This window comes from Lithobates pipiens, unplaced genomic scaffold (genome assembly GCF_037356315.1).
Source record: "Lithobates pipiens isolate NorthernLeopardFrog02 unplaced genomic scaffold, aLitPip1_a1.2 Scaffold_22, whole genome shotgun sequence".
Classification (NCBI taxonomy): Eukaryota; Metazoa; Chordata; class Amphibia; order Anura; family Ranidae; genus Lithobates; species Lithobates pipiens.
The window spans coordinates 45,074,971-45,093,045 of record NW_027507784.1 but is presented as its reverse complement, the minus strand read 5'-3'; the positions used below and the strand labels follow the sequence as shown (position 1 = coordinate 45,093,045).

Genomic DNA, 18,075 nt, shown 5'->3' with positions numbered 1-18,075 from the left:
TTATAAAGGACAGGGTATAAGCAGTGGAAATCTTTGATTGCGTGGATTTTTGTTCTGTTTTAAAGCCATAACACCATTATACACAACAGTAGATAATATCCATGAATATAATAATAGAGACCGCTCACCATAAATAGCTCTGCAGTGAAATTTTTTATTTTTCTTCTCTTTTCCACAGCTATATTCACAGATGAAGGTCACGTTTTTGTGATTGGTCACACTGGGTGTGAAATTCAGTGAAGATGTGCAATTTGGTCCGTCTCTGAATGATATGACTCCATACTGTGTGTCCAGCAGTCCATCCTCTTCTTCATTATCTCCTCCATGGGACTCTGGGATCTCATAGACTTGTCCTCTTCTCTTCTCCAGCCAAGTCACACTCGTGTTCTCTGGGCAGTTGGTGGCTTTACAGAATAGAGAGGTTCTTTCTCCAGCTATTAGCTTAGTAGGACCTTCAATGTCCATTACTGTGAAATTTTCTGTATCTGCAAATTGCTCACATATTTGTTCTATTACAAAAAAAAAACAGCTATTATAATTTTTGAAACTATATAAAACGTGCTCAAAATGATAACCACATTATAACTTATATGGTGATAATTAAACGAGGCTGTAAGGAGACACCAAGGACCAATGAATGTTTTTTATTGGCCCTTGGTGGCTTATTTACTTGGTCAATTCGGCCCCACACTATCCTATGATCCCCATGAGACGTTATAGTCAGGGCCGTCTTTAATATTGATTGGACCCTGGGCAAAAATTTTCTTGGGCCCCCCCCATGCAATTTCATAGCATATCATTACTGCTTACTGACTGGTTGCTAGAAGTTACAGCACACATTGCGGCTCACTCATTAGTTGCTAGAGGTTATAGCACATCATCTCCTCACTGCAGGGGAGCATGATATACATATGAATGGCGCCTTTATTTACATATCAATGCCGCCGGCTGCAGCTATTTAGTATTGCCGCCACTATTTACATATGAATGACGGATATTTACATGTAAACGCAGGGTCTGCAGGTGAGTCATCTGTACACAACAATAAGGCAGAGCTGGGCAGCATTAGTACCAGCACTTCACACTGACATATTGGGACACAGCATAGGACTAAAACTTCAAGGGACAAGGGAATTTAAACCTGGATAGTTGGCAAGTATGAGGTAGCTGTTTTGAGCCCCACAATAATGACAGGGCCCAGGGCAGCTGCCCCTTTTGCCCTGCCTTAAAGACGGCCCTGGTTATAGTGTTGCAAACGTCACTCCTATCATCCACCTGTCTCCAAAATGTCTCAACAAGATGTAATGAAATATACAGTATGTCTTTTTGTTATTTAGAAACTATACATTTTCAGGAGAGGTAGGTCTTCAATTCAGACAATTTGCACTAAAAACTGATTATTTTTGAAATCTTTACCAGTGGAGACATTATAATTTATATTTATTTTCTATATTCAGTTTTATGCTGTAAGTAACATTGTTTCTTGAAAAATCTATTTTGTTTATTTTGTATTTTCTTTGTATTTTTATTGTTATTTTGTATTAGATTATATTATTTTGTAATATTTTATTTAAAATGTAGTAATAATTTAAAAAAAAATGCCCACGAATTAGGTACATGCACATGAACATTTCCTGAGCTGGGAACTCATTATCACTGAGTGATCACAAAGACTGAATCCTGAATATTGGCAACTTTACCTTTTATTTACTGAGTGGCTCAAAATGTAAATTAATTTATAGGCAAAGAATAATATACATCTGGCATAAATATTCAATAAGGACACAATATACCAGTGATTCTCAACCAGGGTTCCTCCAGAGGTTGCTAGGGGTTCCTTAAGCATTGGGCAATTTCTGCCTCTCATATAAGTTCCCACTCACACCATTGATCTTTTTAGCCAAGGTGGTAATTCTTCCCAATGACCACAAGTGTAAGGACCATTCTTCCCACTGACCATCACACTAATGTATCATGAGTTGTAGATTTCTATTTTTTATCAGGGGTTCCCCGAGACCAGAGAACTATTTCAAGGGTTCCTCTGAGTTGAAAAGGTTGAGAAAGGATGCAATATAATTTTCATACTCGAAAGCACATCAATCTGTAGAGTTTTAATGTGTTTTACCTTTTTTTCGAATCCACAAACAAATCCCGATCCCAACTGCGATTGCTGTTAAACCCAGAATAATACAGACCACAGTGACCACATTGAATGAAGTTTCTATATCTGTAAAAAATAATAAACATCACAAATAAACAAAATTCTAAAACTCACCATGGCTATGAGAGTCCTGCCTTCCTGTATGTAGACCATAAAAATGAAAGTTATTGAACCAATTGTAAAGTGCTTTTTAATCCTTATGATCTACAGCAGTGGTCTCCAAACTGCGGCCCGTGGGCCGAATACAGCCCTTTGCTTGCCTTTATCCAGCACTAATTCCTCCCACTGGTGTCAACAAGGGTGCACCAATCTTTCCACTGACACCAAGTAGTGGGGAACCATTCCTCTCACTGACACCATAAATGGGGCATTTTTTATTTCCACTGAGACCAGTGACGAGACACTATTACTCCCACTGACACCAGCAATGGGACATAATTCCTCCCACTTATATAAACAATTAGACACTATTTCTCCCATTAAAACCAATGATAGGGCACTATTCCTTCTTCTACTGACTACAGACACTATGTAATTTTTTTACTCCCACTGGCGATGAGGCATTTTCTACTTCCACTGGCCACTCCGGCCCCCCTGAAGTCTAAAGGACAGGAATCCGCCCCTTGGTTTAGTACGTTAGGAGACCCCTACACTACAGTTTGCTTATTCTGTAGGTAGGTGCAGCTAGCTATTTTGCCACTAGGTGGCTCTGCACCAGAATAGTGTCTGGTTACAGCAGACGGTGTCATCAGGTGCTAGATCCCTTTTAGAGTCCTCCTACAGTGATAACATGGGTGAGTCCGTGCACAGATATAGACCAGGTTGGGAGGAGCCAAAGAGAGCTTGGGGCATGGGAGTTGAACACCCTACACCAACGCAGATGTAACCAGCATGAATAGACCCTGGACAGGACAGGAGGCTGGGAGGAGTAGACTTGCACTGAGGAAGAGCCAGCTGTAGACTTTCTGACCCCTATGGTGGGGGTTAGGGCAGATTGGAGGATACAAGGAGATGTACACTTATGGAGGAGGTGACTACAGAGAGAACAGTCCTGTGAGTACTAATGACCCTGGGTGGCTAGTGACTGTATAGGGATATGGTTGCTAAAAGTGCTGCATATGCTTTCACATATGACTACTGTGGACCGTCCGCTAAATGTGATTGACTAAGTATTGTCAAATGACTGAATGTTGATGTGATGTGACTATTATGCCATTCCCTGAATTCCATCAGTAAAGTGCAGCAATTTAACTTATATGTGTGGACATTCCTTCATTGGGATATAAAGTTTAATGGCCAGGAATGTTGTGTGGAGGCCTCTGACATGGAGTGGGTTACAATACGGCAGAGGGTTTGGTCTCAGCAGGAGGGACAGTGTTCTAGCAGGACAGGAGCAGGGGTAGGGACTTTTGCTCGTGATGCCATTACTAGGCAATCGCAAAGCCCCTCTCACATGCTTTTATATCTAAGTTTCAGGCAAGATATCACAGGATGGCACATCTGTATCTTGGCCCTCCCTGTACTGATTTATAGTGGTACCTTTATGAAGATTTGCTGTCTAGTTATACAGTCGATGCACCTAGTATATTATAAAGCTGGGGTGTTCAAACTTTTGACTTTCCAGGGCCACATTGGAAGAAGAGGAATTGTCTTGAGCCACACAAAATACACTAACAATAAGGATAGCTGATGAGCAGAAAAAGTTGGGCAGATCACAAATTAATACTCACTGATCTAGATAATGACCTGCTGACTGCTGCTGTCTGAGTCTAGCTAAAATCTGCTGATTCATTGGAGTGCTACTGCTGTTTGATCACTACAGGAGTTCACCTGGAATTGCCCTTATGTTAAAGGGGATCCCCTTTCATCACTTAAGAAGACATGCTTCTACAAATACTGTGGAGTCGGAGAGTGGGATATTAACCTTGTAGTAAAGTCTTTTGGAAAGTAGTATTGTCTCACTGCTTTAGTTTTAGTTTTATTTTATTTTTTTGGGGGGGGGGGGGGGGGCTGGTTTGAATGACACATGTTTTGTAGTATTGGACTCCAATCTCTACTGGGATACACTAGCATAATATAGGTTATTATAAGTATATACAACTTATTTAGTCACGGCACAAAGCTTATGAGAATATTACAATGAGCAAAAACTGCTCATCTGTTTATTTGTTCCAATTTACATGTGTCATATCTACCTGTGTCTTATCTACAGGTGTCTTTTTATTGAGTCCTTAAATCCACTGTCATTGTGTTTTGCCTTTTTTACTTAATTTTCAATAAAAAATATTTGAAAGAAATATTCTGTCCTTTTTTGTGTATTCATATTCTTAATACATTTTGCTATTCTACCCCAAGGTCTCGGCCCTTATTTCAGGGTGACTCTAAGGTACTAACCAAAAATTGTCAGTTTTTGTCTATTGGCATGCAAACCCAAAGAGTGAGTGGTGTTGAGGTCAATGCCGAGGTCAAGGTAAGAACAGAGGACCCAATACAACCATCTGCTCCTATAAGGGTAGTGCTAAAATTGCTATGAATTGAGATGCATGTTTAAGATTCACATATCCTTTAAACTTCTATAAAACTAAAATATACTTGACTACTGCATTTTAAAAGTCACTCAAACAAAAAGAGTTACAATATTTGGCACCATCAAGGGCCGTCCTCCGCCTTTGACTTAAAACTCCATCCCCTGTCATCCCCTGTCAGCCCTTCACTCCTAACTTATAAGTGGGGGGGGGGAAGCAATGTTCCTGACTGGTCTGTGCCCTAAGGCCCCTATCACACAGGCATTCAAAGCAGATCCGCCTGTCAGTTTTCATGGAGGTTTATTAGGTACATGGAGCCCTATGGACAGGCAGGTGTAAACTTGCTTGTGCCTGTTTACACCCGCCTATCTCTGAGTCCATCCAGGTCCGCTAAGAAAAAAAAAGGGAAATGAATACATAATTTTCCATTTTGGTGGACTAGATCAGCAGAAGCCTACTGAATGGACACGGATGTGATATCCGTCCCACTTGGCTCAGATCAGCAGGGAATCTGCTTGCAGATCTGCCCCATGTAAAAGGAGCCTAACAGTCCCATAATAAAACTCCTCATTTGGACCTCTCTTAGAATTTCCTGCCACCACATCCCTTCCCCTTCTCTCTCTACCAACTCATCCTGCTCATGTGCCCATTCACTTTTCTATTACACAGTTTAGGGCACTGAACTTAGATTTAAAAATGTTTGACATGAAGAGTGGATGAGTATTCATACCTTCATTGATGAGCTGGAAGTTCATCTGCAGAGGTTCTTGTAGAGAATCGTGTTGGACTCTACAGGAGAAGATCTGTTTCTGGTCTTCATTGGTTGATGTGATTGTGATAGAGCTGTCCATTTGGTATGTTCCATCTTTATACATTTGTGGTTTTCCCATTAACTCATTTCTCAGGACTTCTGCATTTCTGTACCATGTTATCCAGATATCCGGAGGAAAGAATTCAGTGGCCTTACATGTTAGGATGCTCTCTGTATTTCTATGGTCCTTTGTGATAAGTGTGTATATTCGAGGTCTGGCTGAAGGGAACACAAATAACAGTATATGAAGTGGAATGTATATACTTTTGCAGCACACCCTGAAAGAGCTGCTTGGGAATTTCGCTCTATTTCTGCACTTAGAGCGCTCGTAGCCAGGCACACAGCATTTTCTTCATTCTTCCACTGGCTCCAAAAAGAGTTTACGGATTTATTTTTAGGTTTTGTATTAGGAATGTGGAACTTGGATAGGGAGAAGGAGCATGGGATACTCCAAAAAAACTGCAGAACTAATCAACTTGATGACTCCTTAACTTTCTGGCTGTACTGTACAAAAACAAATATCCCACAGCATCTCTAAGTTGACAGTGACTAGTACTCCTAACAGAGATTAAAAGTTACACACAGCCACTAACTGTTCAAATCTGGGGTCATTTCCTCACATGGCCACATCATCAGTTTCCTCCTGCTGCTATCCACCATGCTCTTCCTAGCAAGGAAGATGTAGACTCCCACCACTATAGGACAGATGGACTTTTTCCCACCAACTTTCTCCAATGAGCTTTTCCAGATCCAACTTGATTCCAGGACTCAAGCTTGTTAATGGGCCCCCAGCTAAGACCAGCTGGGACCTCTGTGTCTTCCTGATGGCTCTTTCTAGAAATCTGCCCCTGCTCAGAGGTCTCCTGCAATATGATTGGACCCAGGAACTCTGCACTCTGCTGCTCAGTCCTCAGACTATTTATGGGCTCTTTCACCACGTACTGGGCACATCTCCCCATGGATTGGCTGGAGTCCCATAAATATTTAGTCTGCCAGTTTGACCAGGGCGTGACTTCCACTGACACGGTTGGATGTGATTAGCGGGAGCTTCCAAGTTCAGCCTCTGACAGTATCCTGATTAACAATTTCTACCGCAACCCGCAAGCCGAAAAACAAGTGAGCCCAGCGGCGAGATGAGTAGCAAACAATCGGCAGCAGACCACCTTAGAGAGTATGCAAGGACGGACAAAGCGGATGGTGTGCGGAGCCCGCCGCAGGCAAGGAGTGGCGGATTATCAGCGCTTGACACTCAGAAGCCCAGCATGCCTCAACCTCAGCTTGAAAAGCCGGAAAAGTCATCTAAACGGACACTGGAGCAGATGAACACGCAACTAATGGCAGCCATCCACGCAAACAGCACGGGCCTGACAGGTAAAATGGATGAGATAAAAATGGATATAGGACTAATCAGGCAGGACATGCAAAGTATCAGAGACAGGATGGTAGATGTTGAAAACAGGGTAACCCATATGCCCAGAAGGATATCAACAGTAGAAAAGCAGAAAACAGACGATTTTGACAATCACATGCGCCGCAATAATTTAAGAATAGGTCTACTGGAGAAAGTGGAGGGGTTTAAATAAGGGGATTTTATTGAGAAATACATTTCCAGATGGAAGTATCAACAGCATTTTCTGTTGAACAGGCACATAGGGTTCCTGCAGTACTACCAAAACCTGGGTTTCCCCCCTAGACCGTTGTTGGCGCAACTTTTGAATTGCAGAGACAAAGATACGGTTCTGCAGAAAGCAAGACAAAAGGGAAAGATTCACTATGAGAACACTAAAGTGTCAATATTCCCAGACTTCTCTCTAGAATTACAAAAGCAGCGAGCAACGTTTTATGACATAAAAATAAAATTGAGAGAAGCAGGAATAGAGTATTCTATGCAGTGGCGTAACTAAAACCTTCAGGGCCCCGATGCAAGAAACCATAAAGGGCCCCCCTGAACCCCAGCCAGGGCCCTTCCCTCCGAGTCCGGCAGTGGAACTCCAGGGCGTGGTCACAGGTATGACCTTTGTGAGCCCTGTAGTTCCACCACTGGCTGGGGAGAACAGACATCGGACTGAGCGGCAATGCATGGAGCAGGAGAGGGGTACTTTGAGGAGCCGGCCGGGGGGATGCACAACTAAAGAGCAGCCAGTGCGATAGTCGAGCATGGAGCTCTGCTAGTCACCCTCCACCTCCAGCCATCCGTGTGCATGGTGCACTGGTACCCCTAGCTGCCTATGCTGCTGCCAGCCATATCTAGAGGGGGCTGCATGGGCCCCCTGCAGCATAGGGCCCAGTTGCGGTCACGACTGCTGCACCCCCTATAGTTACGCCCCTGATTCTATGGCATATCCATGAAGGAGGAAAGACTATCTATTTTAACACACCGGAGCAAGCCAGAGGATGGTTTTGGACAGTTAAACCTGCATCTAATAATGGGAAATAAGGAGCTGTGAGATATCCTAGGATAAAGACGTTATCGGAACAATGTACTGGAAAATAAGAGAGAAAGAAGGGAGAAATATAGGAGGAAAAGGGGGGGGGGGGAGAAGGAGAGGAAAAAACATTTATTTTTTTCTCCTTCCTTCCTTTTTTTTGGAGGGGGATTCCCCCCTATGCCCCCAGTCCAATGTTCAAGGCGGGGGATATGCGGGGGAACGGGGGAGAAAGGGAGGAGGGGGTGTTTTATTTATTTGCTTGTAGGGGTGTTTGATGTGTCCCCATTGGGAGTTGTTTGGAGATAGCACTTTGATGTTAAACTGATATATAAAATTAAGCACAGGTAAACACAGTAGAGGGGAGGGGGTGGGGGGGTTGTTGTTTTTTTTTTCCTCTCTGTTCTTCTTTTCTTTTTGTTCCCCTTTCTTTATTTCTCTTCCCCTTTTTTTGGAGTGAAGATTGTTTGCATCCTTCTGTTATTCCTCTCCTGAGAGGTCCAGGGGGAGGATCGAGGAGTAGAAAGGCTGAAACAATATAAGAGCAGATGTAATATGTTGGTAATGCCCTAAAATTGTTGATGTGCAAGAAGGGTGAATGGATGAGTGGAGGGGAAACGAGAGTATGGCCACTAAGGAAAAAAAGGAGATATAGAAAATAAGGCTTCCTGGTTAAAGAATGGATAAGAATGGGTAAACATGGCTAACCATTGTACCTTTTTGTCATTGAATGTGAAAGGTATGGGCATGCAATTAAAACGTGCACAGGTCAGAAAACTACAGGCTAAAATAATCTGTATCCAAGGAATGCATATGGTTAAAGAAAGACTGGATTACTTAAGAAAGCCCTGGATACAATGGTCATATCATTCATGGCATACAACTTTTTCAAGAGGGGTCTTCCTAATGGTGCATCTTGTGGTGGCGTGGGAGTGCATCAGGACAAAGAGGGACCCAGATGGGCGATATGTTTTTGTCTTTGCCCTGCACTTACTGCCAGTTGTTATAATGGGGATATATAACCCCCCACTGGCTACAATGGGAGTACTGAAGGAAGCAATGTTATTTATGTCAGAATACCCAGATGCACATATTATATGTATGGGAGATTTTAACATGTGATTAAACCCAAAGATGGATAGATTTTGGAAAAAAAACAAAAAAACTCAAAGGAGAAAGGTCTGGAAAATTTTCTAAATGAGGTAGGATGGGTGGATCTATGGAGGATTAGGAACCCGGAAGCCTGAGTCTACTGCACTAGGTAGAGAATGCATGTCTAGAATAGACCTGGCCCTGAGGAATGAAAAAATACTCCCAATGGTGCAATCAGACACATATACGCTGAGGGCGGTGTCTGACCACTCTAGGCTGGTATTTGAATTGAATTTCCCTGGAGGAAGACGGCAGGGATATAGAATACAACCCTATTGGTTAACCCAGATTGGACCAAATGACTGAATACCTGAGCAAATGGTAGTATTTCTGAAAGCCTGTGGGGATAGAACAATGGATGGTATAACCTGGGACACGTTTAAGGCATATTTAAGAGGGATAACAAGATCCACAATATCATATATCAAATGTACAAATAGACAAGAAGAAGAGGAACTGGGGGAGTTATGTAGGCAGGCGGAAGCAGAGTTTATTGAAAACCCCTCAAATATAAACCAAATAAGATGGGCAGGAAAATCGCGTCAATATAAAAATCAACTGATAGTTAAGGCTAAATGTAAGAGGTTCCAGTTAGAATAAAAAAAAACTTTGAGCAAGCATACCAAGCCAATAAGATAGTAAATTATCTGATAAAACAACAAATGTCAACATTAGCTATTGCAGAGGTGAGAAATGAGAAAGGGGAGATGGCTGACATAGTGGAGGATATTCTGGAAACTTTCCATAGATTTTAGAAGAGGATGAATGGGGACTTTGGGACTTTAAATGCACCAAATAGACTCAAAAGTATAAAGAGTAGTATTTTTATATAAATTTATTCAAAAGTTGAAAATTTGAAATGTATCTACACATATATTTCCATAGATATTGTGATAAAATGTATACATCAACATTGACACGTACAAGAGAGGAAATAGAGAAATATTTAGAAGATTTAGAATTCCTGAAGTTAACATAAGAACAAAAAGTGGAGATGGAGAAAGATATTGAAATAGATCAGGGATCTGCAATTAGCGGACCTCCAGCTGTTGCAAAACTACAAGTCCCATCATGCCTCTGCCTCTGGGTGTCATGCTTGCGGCTGTCAGAGTCTTGCTATGCCTCATGGGACTTGTAGTTCTGCAACAGCTGGAGGTCCGCTAATTGCATATCCCTTAAATAGAGGAAGTAAAAGAAGCCATTGACTCTATGGGAAAGGGTAAGTCGCCTGGACCGGATGGCATAACATTGGAAATGTACCAGCGATATGTGGATATTATGGACCCGACACTAACCAAGATGTATAGAGAGACATTCCTCCAGGGAGAAATGCCTCCCTCTATGTATGAAGCAACAGTTATACTGATACCAAAACCAGACAAAGATAGAACTGAGTGTGCTTCGTACAGACCTATATCATTATTAAACATTGATTATAATATACTGGCAAAAATACTGACAAAAAGGCTTAATGAGGTAATTCTATCTATTATATCAGAAAACCAAACAGGATTTATGCCGGGGAAGTCCACCACAAATAATATCATGAGAACTCAGTTTATGGTACAGCTGGGGGAGTATTTCCCGGAATCAAGTGCCTTGGCTTTGTTGTATACGGCCAAGGCATTTGACTATATAGAATGAGAGTTTCTTCAGGCGGTATTTAGATTCAGGGAAGGATTTAGAAAATGGGTGGGAATAATGTATAAGCAACCATGCGCCAACCTATTAATAAATGGAATGTTAAACCCCACAATAAAACTATAGAGGGGAACAAGATAGGGGTGCCTGCTGTCTCCCCAATTATTCTCTCTGGCAATAGAAGTATTGGCCAACAAATTTAGACAATCCAAAATGTATAAAGGGATTAGAGTGAGGGAAAAGATTGAACATATATGCTTATATTCAGATGATATCATACTATATATGGAAGATGTACATACTTCACTGGGGGAGGCAATGAAAATAATAGAAACATTTGGGATATTCTCTGGGCTTAAAATAAACTGGCAGATTGATGCTGTTGAGGCCAGGAAAGGAAGGGGAACCTCAAAACCCATTAAAAATAGTTGAAACATTTAAATATTTAGGAATAAATATCACTTTGGATCCAGAGGAAGCTCTTAAAGAAAATATAGACCCATTGGTAGAATATGTGAAGAATAAACTGGGAATATGGAAAGAATTACGGTTATCAATGGCAGGGAGAATACAGCTGATTAAATCCATGATATTGCTGAAGTGCCTATATGTGATGGTGCATTCTGTGGTAAGGATACCAAAATATATATTTCAAAAATTAAATTTCCAACTGACCAGGTTTATCTGGGCATATGGGTGATGCAAATTAAAACTCACAATGTTACAAAGACTTAAAACTGCAGCAGGGTTGGCAATACCAGATTCATATTTATATTATCTGGCAGGCAGGGCAATTAAAACATTGGAACATGGGTAATGCAGGAACGAGGGTGGAGGAATATTTGCTAAATAAAATGCAGGTAGGAGACCTACTTGTTAGGATTAGAAATGACAGATTTAAGAATGGTCGGAGTAAAAAATCCCCCTTCTAAAACTGGCCAGATCAGTTTGGAAAGAGGGCAAAAAAACTGACGGGATTCAAAGATATCCCACCAGAAACTGCCCTATGGAACAACCCAACATTAGGGGAATTAGAAGGGGGTTCAAAGATAGCAAATTCTGGAAACAGAAAAAAAATAACTATTGGTCAGATGTATAATAATAATATAATAGTGCCATATGAGAACATGTGTAAACAATATGACCTCCAAAGTGAACAGTTTTATAGGTATTTACAGTTCAGACATGTATTACAGGTAAAATTTGGAAGAAAGGAATTAAAAATATCCAAATATCCTCTTATAGGCATCTTAAAGTGGAAGTAAACCCATGGATTTAAACAGTTTAAAAAAAAAAGGCATGCCGGGAATGCTAACTGCACATTGGCTGTGCTCTCAGCCAAACTATCAAACCATCCAATGGCTGGTGTCATAACGAATCACATGTGTAGCACCATAGCAGTTGAAGATTAAACAGAGGCAAAGATGGCAGCTTCCTTGGCTGAAAAGGATAGGGGAGTTTACTTCCATTTTAAGATTGCAGGGACCAAAGGGACTGATATCCAAAATATATTCACACCTACTACAGAGTAAAATAAGTGGAGAACCGATGGGAGTAAGAGATAAGTGGCAGGTAGTTATTCCAGATATGAGTGACCAGGAGTGGGATGAAATATGTTCCTCCCACCTGAAGGTATCCCCAGCAATGAACATCAAGATAATACAATTAAATATAATACATCAGACATACCTGGCCCCGATTAGATTGTATAGGATGGGGTGGATGCCAGTCCCAAACTGCACAAGATGTGGGCAGCAGGGGGGAGACTTCCTTCACTTGACGTAGCAGTGTGGGGGCGTAGGGAAGTATTGGCAACAGGTGGTCAGGAAAGTAGGAAAAGTCTTAAATAAAACTATTAAGGCCACAGTGGAACTATGCTTACTGGGAGTTCTGAATGGAGAAGAGATACACTAGGATATTTTTATTATTATTATTAGTATTATTGCTGGCATGAAAACAGATAGGGGAAAAATTGATCCAGCCAAAGCCACCGACAATAAGTCAATGGGTGAGGGCAGTAAGCCAAGTTGTACAACAGGAAAGAATAAATGTATGAACATAGGGGAAATGTGCAGCAATATGAAAAGATCTGGGCAAAGTGGAATAGATCATATCTAACAACGGATGCAGGAAGACCTGAATATATAGCATAAAGTGAATAAAAGAAGAAAGGAAATAGTGACTATAAGACGGATGAATGGGAAGAATGAGATGTAAGAGTGAATGGATATGAAAATAGGAAAATATGTTAATACCTCAAAGAAAACAAAATGTAAAAATCATGTAAATTTAATTGTAAGAAAATAATTTGTAATAAAGAGTTTAAAAAATATATATATTTAGTCTGCCCACTCTATGCTATCTTCCACTATGACTCTAGAATACTTTAGACGACAGGGGGGAGCAATCAAAGCAGCAACCTGTGAGATACTGAGCAGCCCTGAATAATCAACCCCTGCTCCTCTAACTACAGAGGATCCAACAAAATTCACCGAGCAGGCTCCTCGACACTAGTATGGTGCTACACTTGAAGATTACACAATCTCAGCGTTACCCTGCAGGGAGATTTTCCAATTTGGGGGACAATAATCTAAGTGCCATCAAACTAAGTGATCATCTCTGGGATAGGTCAACTAAGCAGTTAACCCTTTACATGCACACAGTAGCCATCACCACATGTTTAAACAGAAGGTTCACAGCATCTGCTGTTTTAATTCTCACTTTTAACGTGGTTTTAGATAATCTTTAGTAGTCACAATGCTAAATTAGGGAATTTGGTGTCTAACTGAGTGGTATCTTCTTCTACATTAATGCATTCACTTTTTATGAAGGTAACTCCGTTACAGTAGGAGTTATGGAATATAAATGGAAGTTGAGAGTTTGAGATGTACAGTATGTGGGTTAAGTTATAGGTCAATATAAAAGACTCTCAGATGTATATTCCTTAACCACCTCAATACCAGCATATTACACCTTCTTCTTTACAGGCTATTTTTCAGGTTTCAATGCTGACTGACAAAAATTAACCCTTTTTGGAAAGTAGACACCCCAAACCAAATGTTGTCAACTTACAAATCAAATTGACTTCATTCTTTTGGCAATTACCGTATACAGAAGTTATTACATTGTTATTGCATTGCGTTTCCCCAAAAGCTAAACATGAAAGAAATGTTTAACCTGACATTGATTATTTGCCCTTACCTAACACTTTGAATAAAATCTTCTTCTCCTTGCTTTCAGTGCTGTAGATAACGGTACATACATAGGTGCCCCTATCAAGAATGGTCACGTTGGATATGTATAGTGAGGCGCATCCGTCCCCCAGCGATTCCACATGGAAGGACATTCTGGGATCTTGGGTAGAGAAGCCTTTACTGTCATATCGCAGGAGGACTTTTTCCTGGAAGCTCCATGATATGGCAAGCAAGCTAAAATCGAGTGGCTGTTTATCCACCGAGAAAGTGCAGTTGAGAACGGTGTTGTTGGTGACAAAGGCCCTTTGTGGGGAAGGAGCGAGGACATCCAAAGCTGCATCTATTGAGATAAATCAACATGTAAGATTATGTAAACTTTATACTCAATTTATACTCAAAAAACACATTGGGGTAAAGGAAACAGAGCATGTGCTGTTGGGCAGGGGAACATAACATATAAAGTACATACATTTTAGTGTATGTAAAGAAATACCTTTTGTCTAGTTTTGGATGTAATGTGATTTTTATTAAAGTCTGTGTCCATGTTGGGGAGATTCACTTTACTATCGGTCCCGGTGACCATTGTCTCTGATCCAAAAATCTGCTCTTGGTAGCAGCCCCTGTACAGCAGAGCTCAGACTGATAGAGGGAGGGGCAGGTGTGGGATCCAGTCAAGTGTGCTGCATGAAAATTTGCTGAGAAGCAGCATGCTATTAAAGGAAGGGAGCAGATTGAGCAGAGGGATAACCTATATCATTCTCCTACTGCACCTTCGATTTCCATTAGCAGGTTGGGGTGGAGAAAGGATACCACTATCCCCCTTGTATTCCCTTCTGACATGTATAATTGCAACAGGGAAAGTGCCATCCACCTGGCTTTGCTGTGTGCCAGGACTGTGTAAACCTGAGGACTGGAAAGCTAGAAGTACAAATCTTTTGGAAAGTATAACAGCATTCACATGTGTAATTCTTCTATGTTTTCACAAGGACCTGTTGTGCTGCAAGGGGTAAAACACAGGCTTTCTTTATAACACAGTCTACATGCATAAAAAGAGAAGGTTACACAGCATGGGGCTTAGAAAGCACCCACCCTCAAAATGTCCCTGGCGGGGAAAATTAATCTAAAATTATACTTATGTCCCAACTTTTATATGTTCTTTATAATTCCCCTGTTGCAATCCCCCTGATAATCTTTTGGATGGCCATTTCCCTGTGTAGGCTGTTGCTTTTGGGTGCCCCCCCCCCCAGAATTAAACTGGAACAGTTACAACTCCCTAAAGAAGGTGGAGGTCTTTCCCTCCCAAACCCTTGGGTTTCCTATATAGCCTATATATAGTCAACTCCAATCAGGGCTCAAGTCCTGCGGGAACGCATGGGAACGGAGTTCCTGTACTTTTTCTACAACAGGAACTCAGTTCCCGTTAGCAGCCGCGTCATGCAAGACTTTGAAGTATGTGAGCTGTGTGCTACACCAGCAGCTGCCAACACAGCTCACAATAGTAAGTGCCGCACACCTGACCATTAAGGCATTGCCAGTAGGGGGCCCCATGACAGCTTCCGCTTCGATCTACCTGTCAATCACAGCTAGCTGATGGGTAGATCAGGTCTAGGTCTAGCTGACGGGTAGATCAGCTATTCTGCTCACAGGACATGCAGGGAGAGAGGTGAGCTGAGGGAGGAACATCAGTTTGGGGTGGTAAGCTGAGCACAATACCTGGCAAAGTTTAATGCCAGGAGGGAAGTTTATGTGGAAATATGTGAAGGGTTGGAATAGCAGCGAGTGTGTGTTGGAGCCCCTGCAGAGTTTGCAGCCCCCCCAAGCTAACATACATCTCCTAAGCAGGAACACATCACTATCTCCCCAAGCATTCTGTCCAGATAATGTGCAGTTCATTTATGAACTTTCGATTTAACCCTGTGTTATCCAAACTCTGTTCAATAAAAAGTGTAAATTCACCACATAAACACTCTGTATACAAAATAACATTCCCCAATAAAGATCAGAACATGATGTTCATATTTGCATGGAAGCACAATTGAATGAATGCTGATTATTCAGAGAATTACCGTATTTATATTTATTGAGTATTTTTTTTTTATGTACTAACAGTTAAGCTTCATATGCACTATACGAAAAATACCACTTTTGAAGCGTTCGTGCATATGAGCGTATCATTTATTTTTTTTGGTGGGGGAGTGGATCTTGGGTGGGAGTTCCAACACTTTTTTTCCCCAGGACTCTACCCTTCAGAGGTTCTATGTCCCCTGCCCCCGAAGGCTCCTCTACTTGCCTCCAACTTATTGCCACTAGTGCAAATTCCATCCCCGAGGTAATGGAGGCTCATTTACTTCAGAAACCCAATAAGCAAAAGCCTACCTATCCACTAATCCAGAAAATCTGTAATAAAGTGAAGTAACTGAAGTGAGCGATGGGTTATACTGTATATAGTTCAATTTGGGGAAATAATACATATGCTGAACTCGCTAAAATCCAGAAGGGACCCAGTAGACATGCCTGGGGGGGTAACACTTTTCTCCCAGGTGTTCCAACACAGAAGGTTGATGTCTTTTCTGGATCTCCAATGGAAATTTGCCCTACCATCCCACGTGTTTTATTATTACTTACAATTGTAATGTGACATATTGGTCACTTTCACCCAACCCTGTTTTTCACCTACTTCAGTCTGCGACCAAAACAAAAGATTTCATATCTCAGAGGTACCACGTGCTTTTAACAGAATGGAAAAGTATTGCCACTGTACATTTTACCCAGATTAAACCCGAGCGAAGCTTCACAGAATGGATAGAATCTCTGAGCCACTCTGTTGTAAATATAGGCAAGCATCTGGGACCTTATCCATCTCATCTGGTGCTGTCCAGTTACATCACTATTGGAGTGAGATTATCTCTACACTTAATAGAGTCTTCCAAGTTAATGTTCCCTTGAATCTTATTCCTTGTTTACGTGGAATCCTCGAAGAGGTGATACCTGAGAAAATGACCAAAGTGGCTCTTTCCAGGGTCCTATTTCAGGCCAGGAAGGTCATTCTTTTAAGTTGGAAATCTATAACCCCTCCATCGGTTAAAACGTGGGTGACTCATATGGTGAACACGCTCCCCTTGGAAAGGAACATATACCAGCATAGGGGTTGAATTAATAAATATGAGAAACTCTGGTCTCCATGGCTTAATGTCCCTGGGTTATACCCAAGGGAGCTCATTCCGATGAGGATACTGCAATGCCCCACGTCCTGAGTATAGATAGGGAGCTCCTAGGGAACATAGGAGAGATGTGGGTGAGCTGTATAGCTTCCTATGGGTCACACAAACCCACTACTCAAACCCCATACATTTGGAAGGGAGGATTGGGAAGGTTCAAGTGGAGATGACATGGGAAGCTTTACAGAACAGAGATGCAGTTTAAAAATGTACCAAATTTGCATGGAATGCCAGTTGTATTTAGCTTTGTTTACTGGTATAATGGAATGGGAAAAAGCTTTTGTACTTGTTCTTTCTTTTGTACTTCTTTGTAGTTGGTACTGTCTTAATAAATAAAAACCTTTTTGATTATAAAAAAAAAGAACGCACCCACAACGTGAAGATTTTTTTTCAGATTGTGATTATACAGATTATAGATTAAAACAGCCCTGTTGGTACTTTACAACATCCCAAATAGAGTTCCCTGCAATAGAAGAGGTATCTTCTCCCCAGATGCCCAAGTCTCCTACCTACCCTCTGTCCATGCTCTTCAGCTTCGGTAGGTCTCTTCAGCATTTAATACATCTGGAATTGCTGGATGCCTGTGTGCCCCACCACTTTGATTCCATCATCCTACCCTACATCACTACAGCACACAGCAGTGACATCAGGGTCAGAGAATGATGGCAGGGGGCACGGGTATCCCCTGTGTCCCCTGCCACAGCCTTTGACGCCAGAAGTGTCAAAGGCTGAAGAAATAGAATTTGACAGAAGCCGAAGAGCTGGGATAGAGGTAGGAAACATGGGGTGTTGGGTGAGTGAGTATAATAAATCTTCTATTGCAGGGAAATGCTGTTTTGATTGCTTTAAGGGACAAACAGGGTTGCTTTAATGTAAACAAAATGGAAATCTTCGCATAGTTGTAGTATTTTCTGCTTACCATTACCAGACCACTGTCTCTTATTTGT

The 18,075-nt window shown here is 41.5% G+C and overlaps 1 protein-coding gene across 1 annotated transcript in view; it reads right to left on the bottom strand.

Moving 5' to 3' along the window:
- LOC143925672 (uncharacterized) overlaps positions 1-18,075 on the bottom strand; it is a 31,390-nt gene continuing 13,315 nt past the window's right edge. The window contains exons 2-5 of the mRNA XM_077450135.1: positions 13,918-14,250; positions 5,417-5,716; positions 2,126-2,227; positions 1-509 (exon numbers count right to left, since the gene is read on the bottom strand). Of these exons, the coding sequence (XP_077306261.1) occupies positions 1-509; positions 2,126-2,227; positions 5,417-5,716; positions 13,918-14,250 (1,244 nt within the window). The remainder of the gene's footprint in view (positions 510-2,125; positions 2,228-5,416; positions 5,717-13,917; positions 14,251-18,075) is intronic.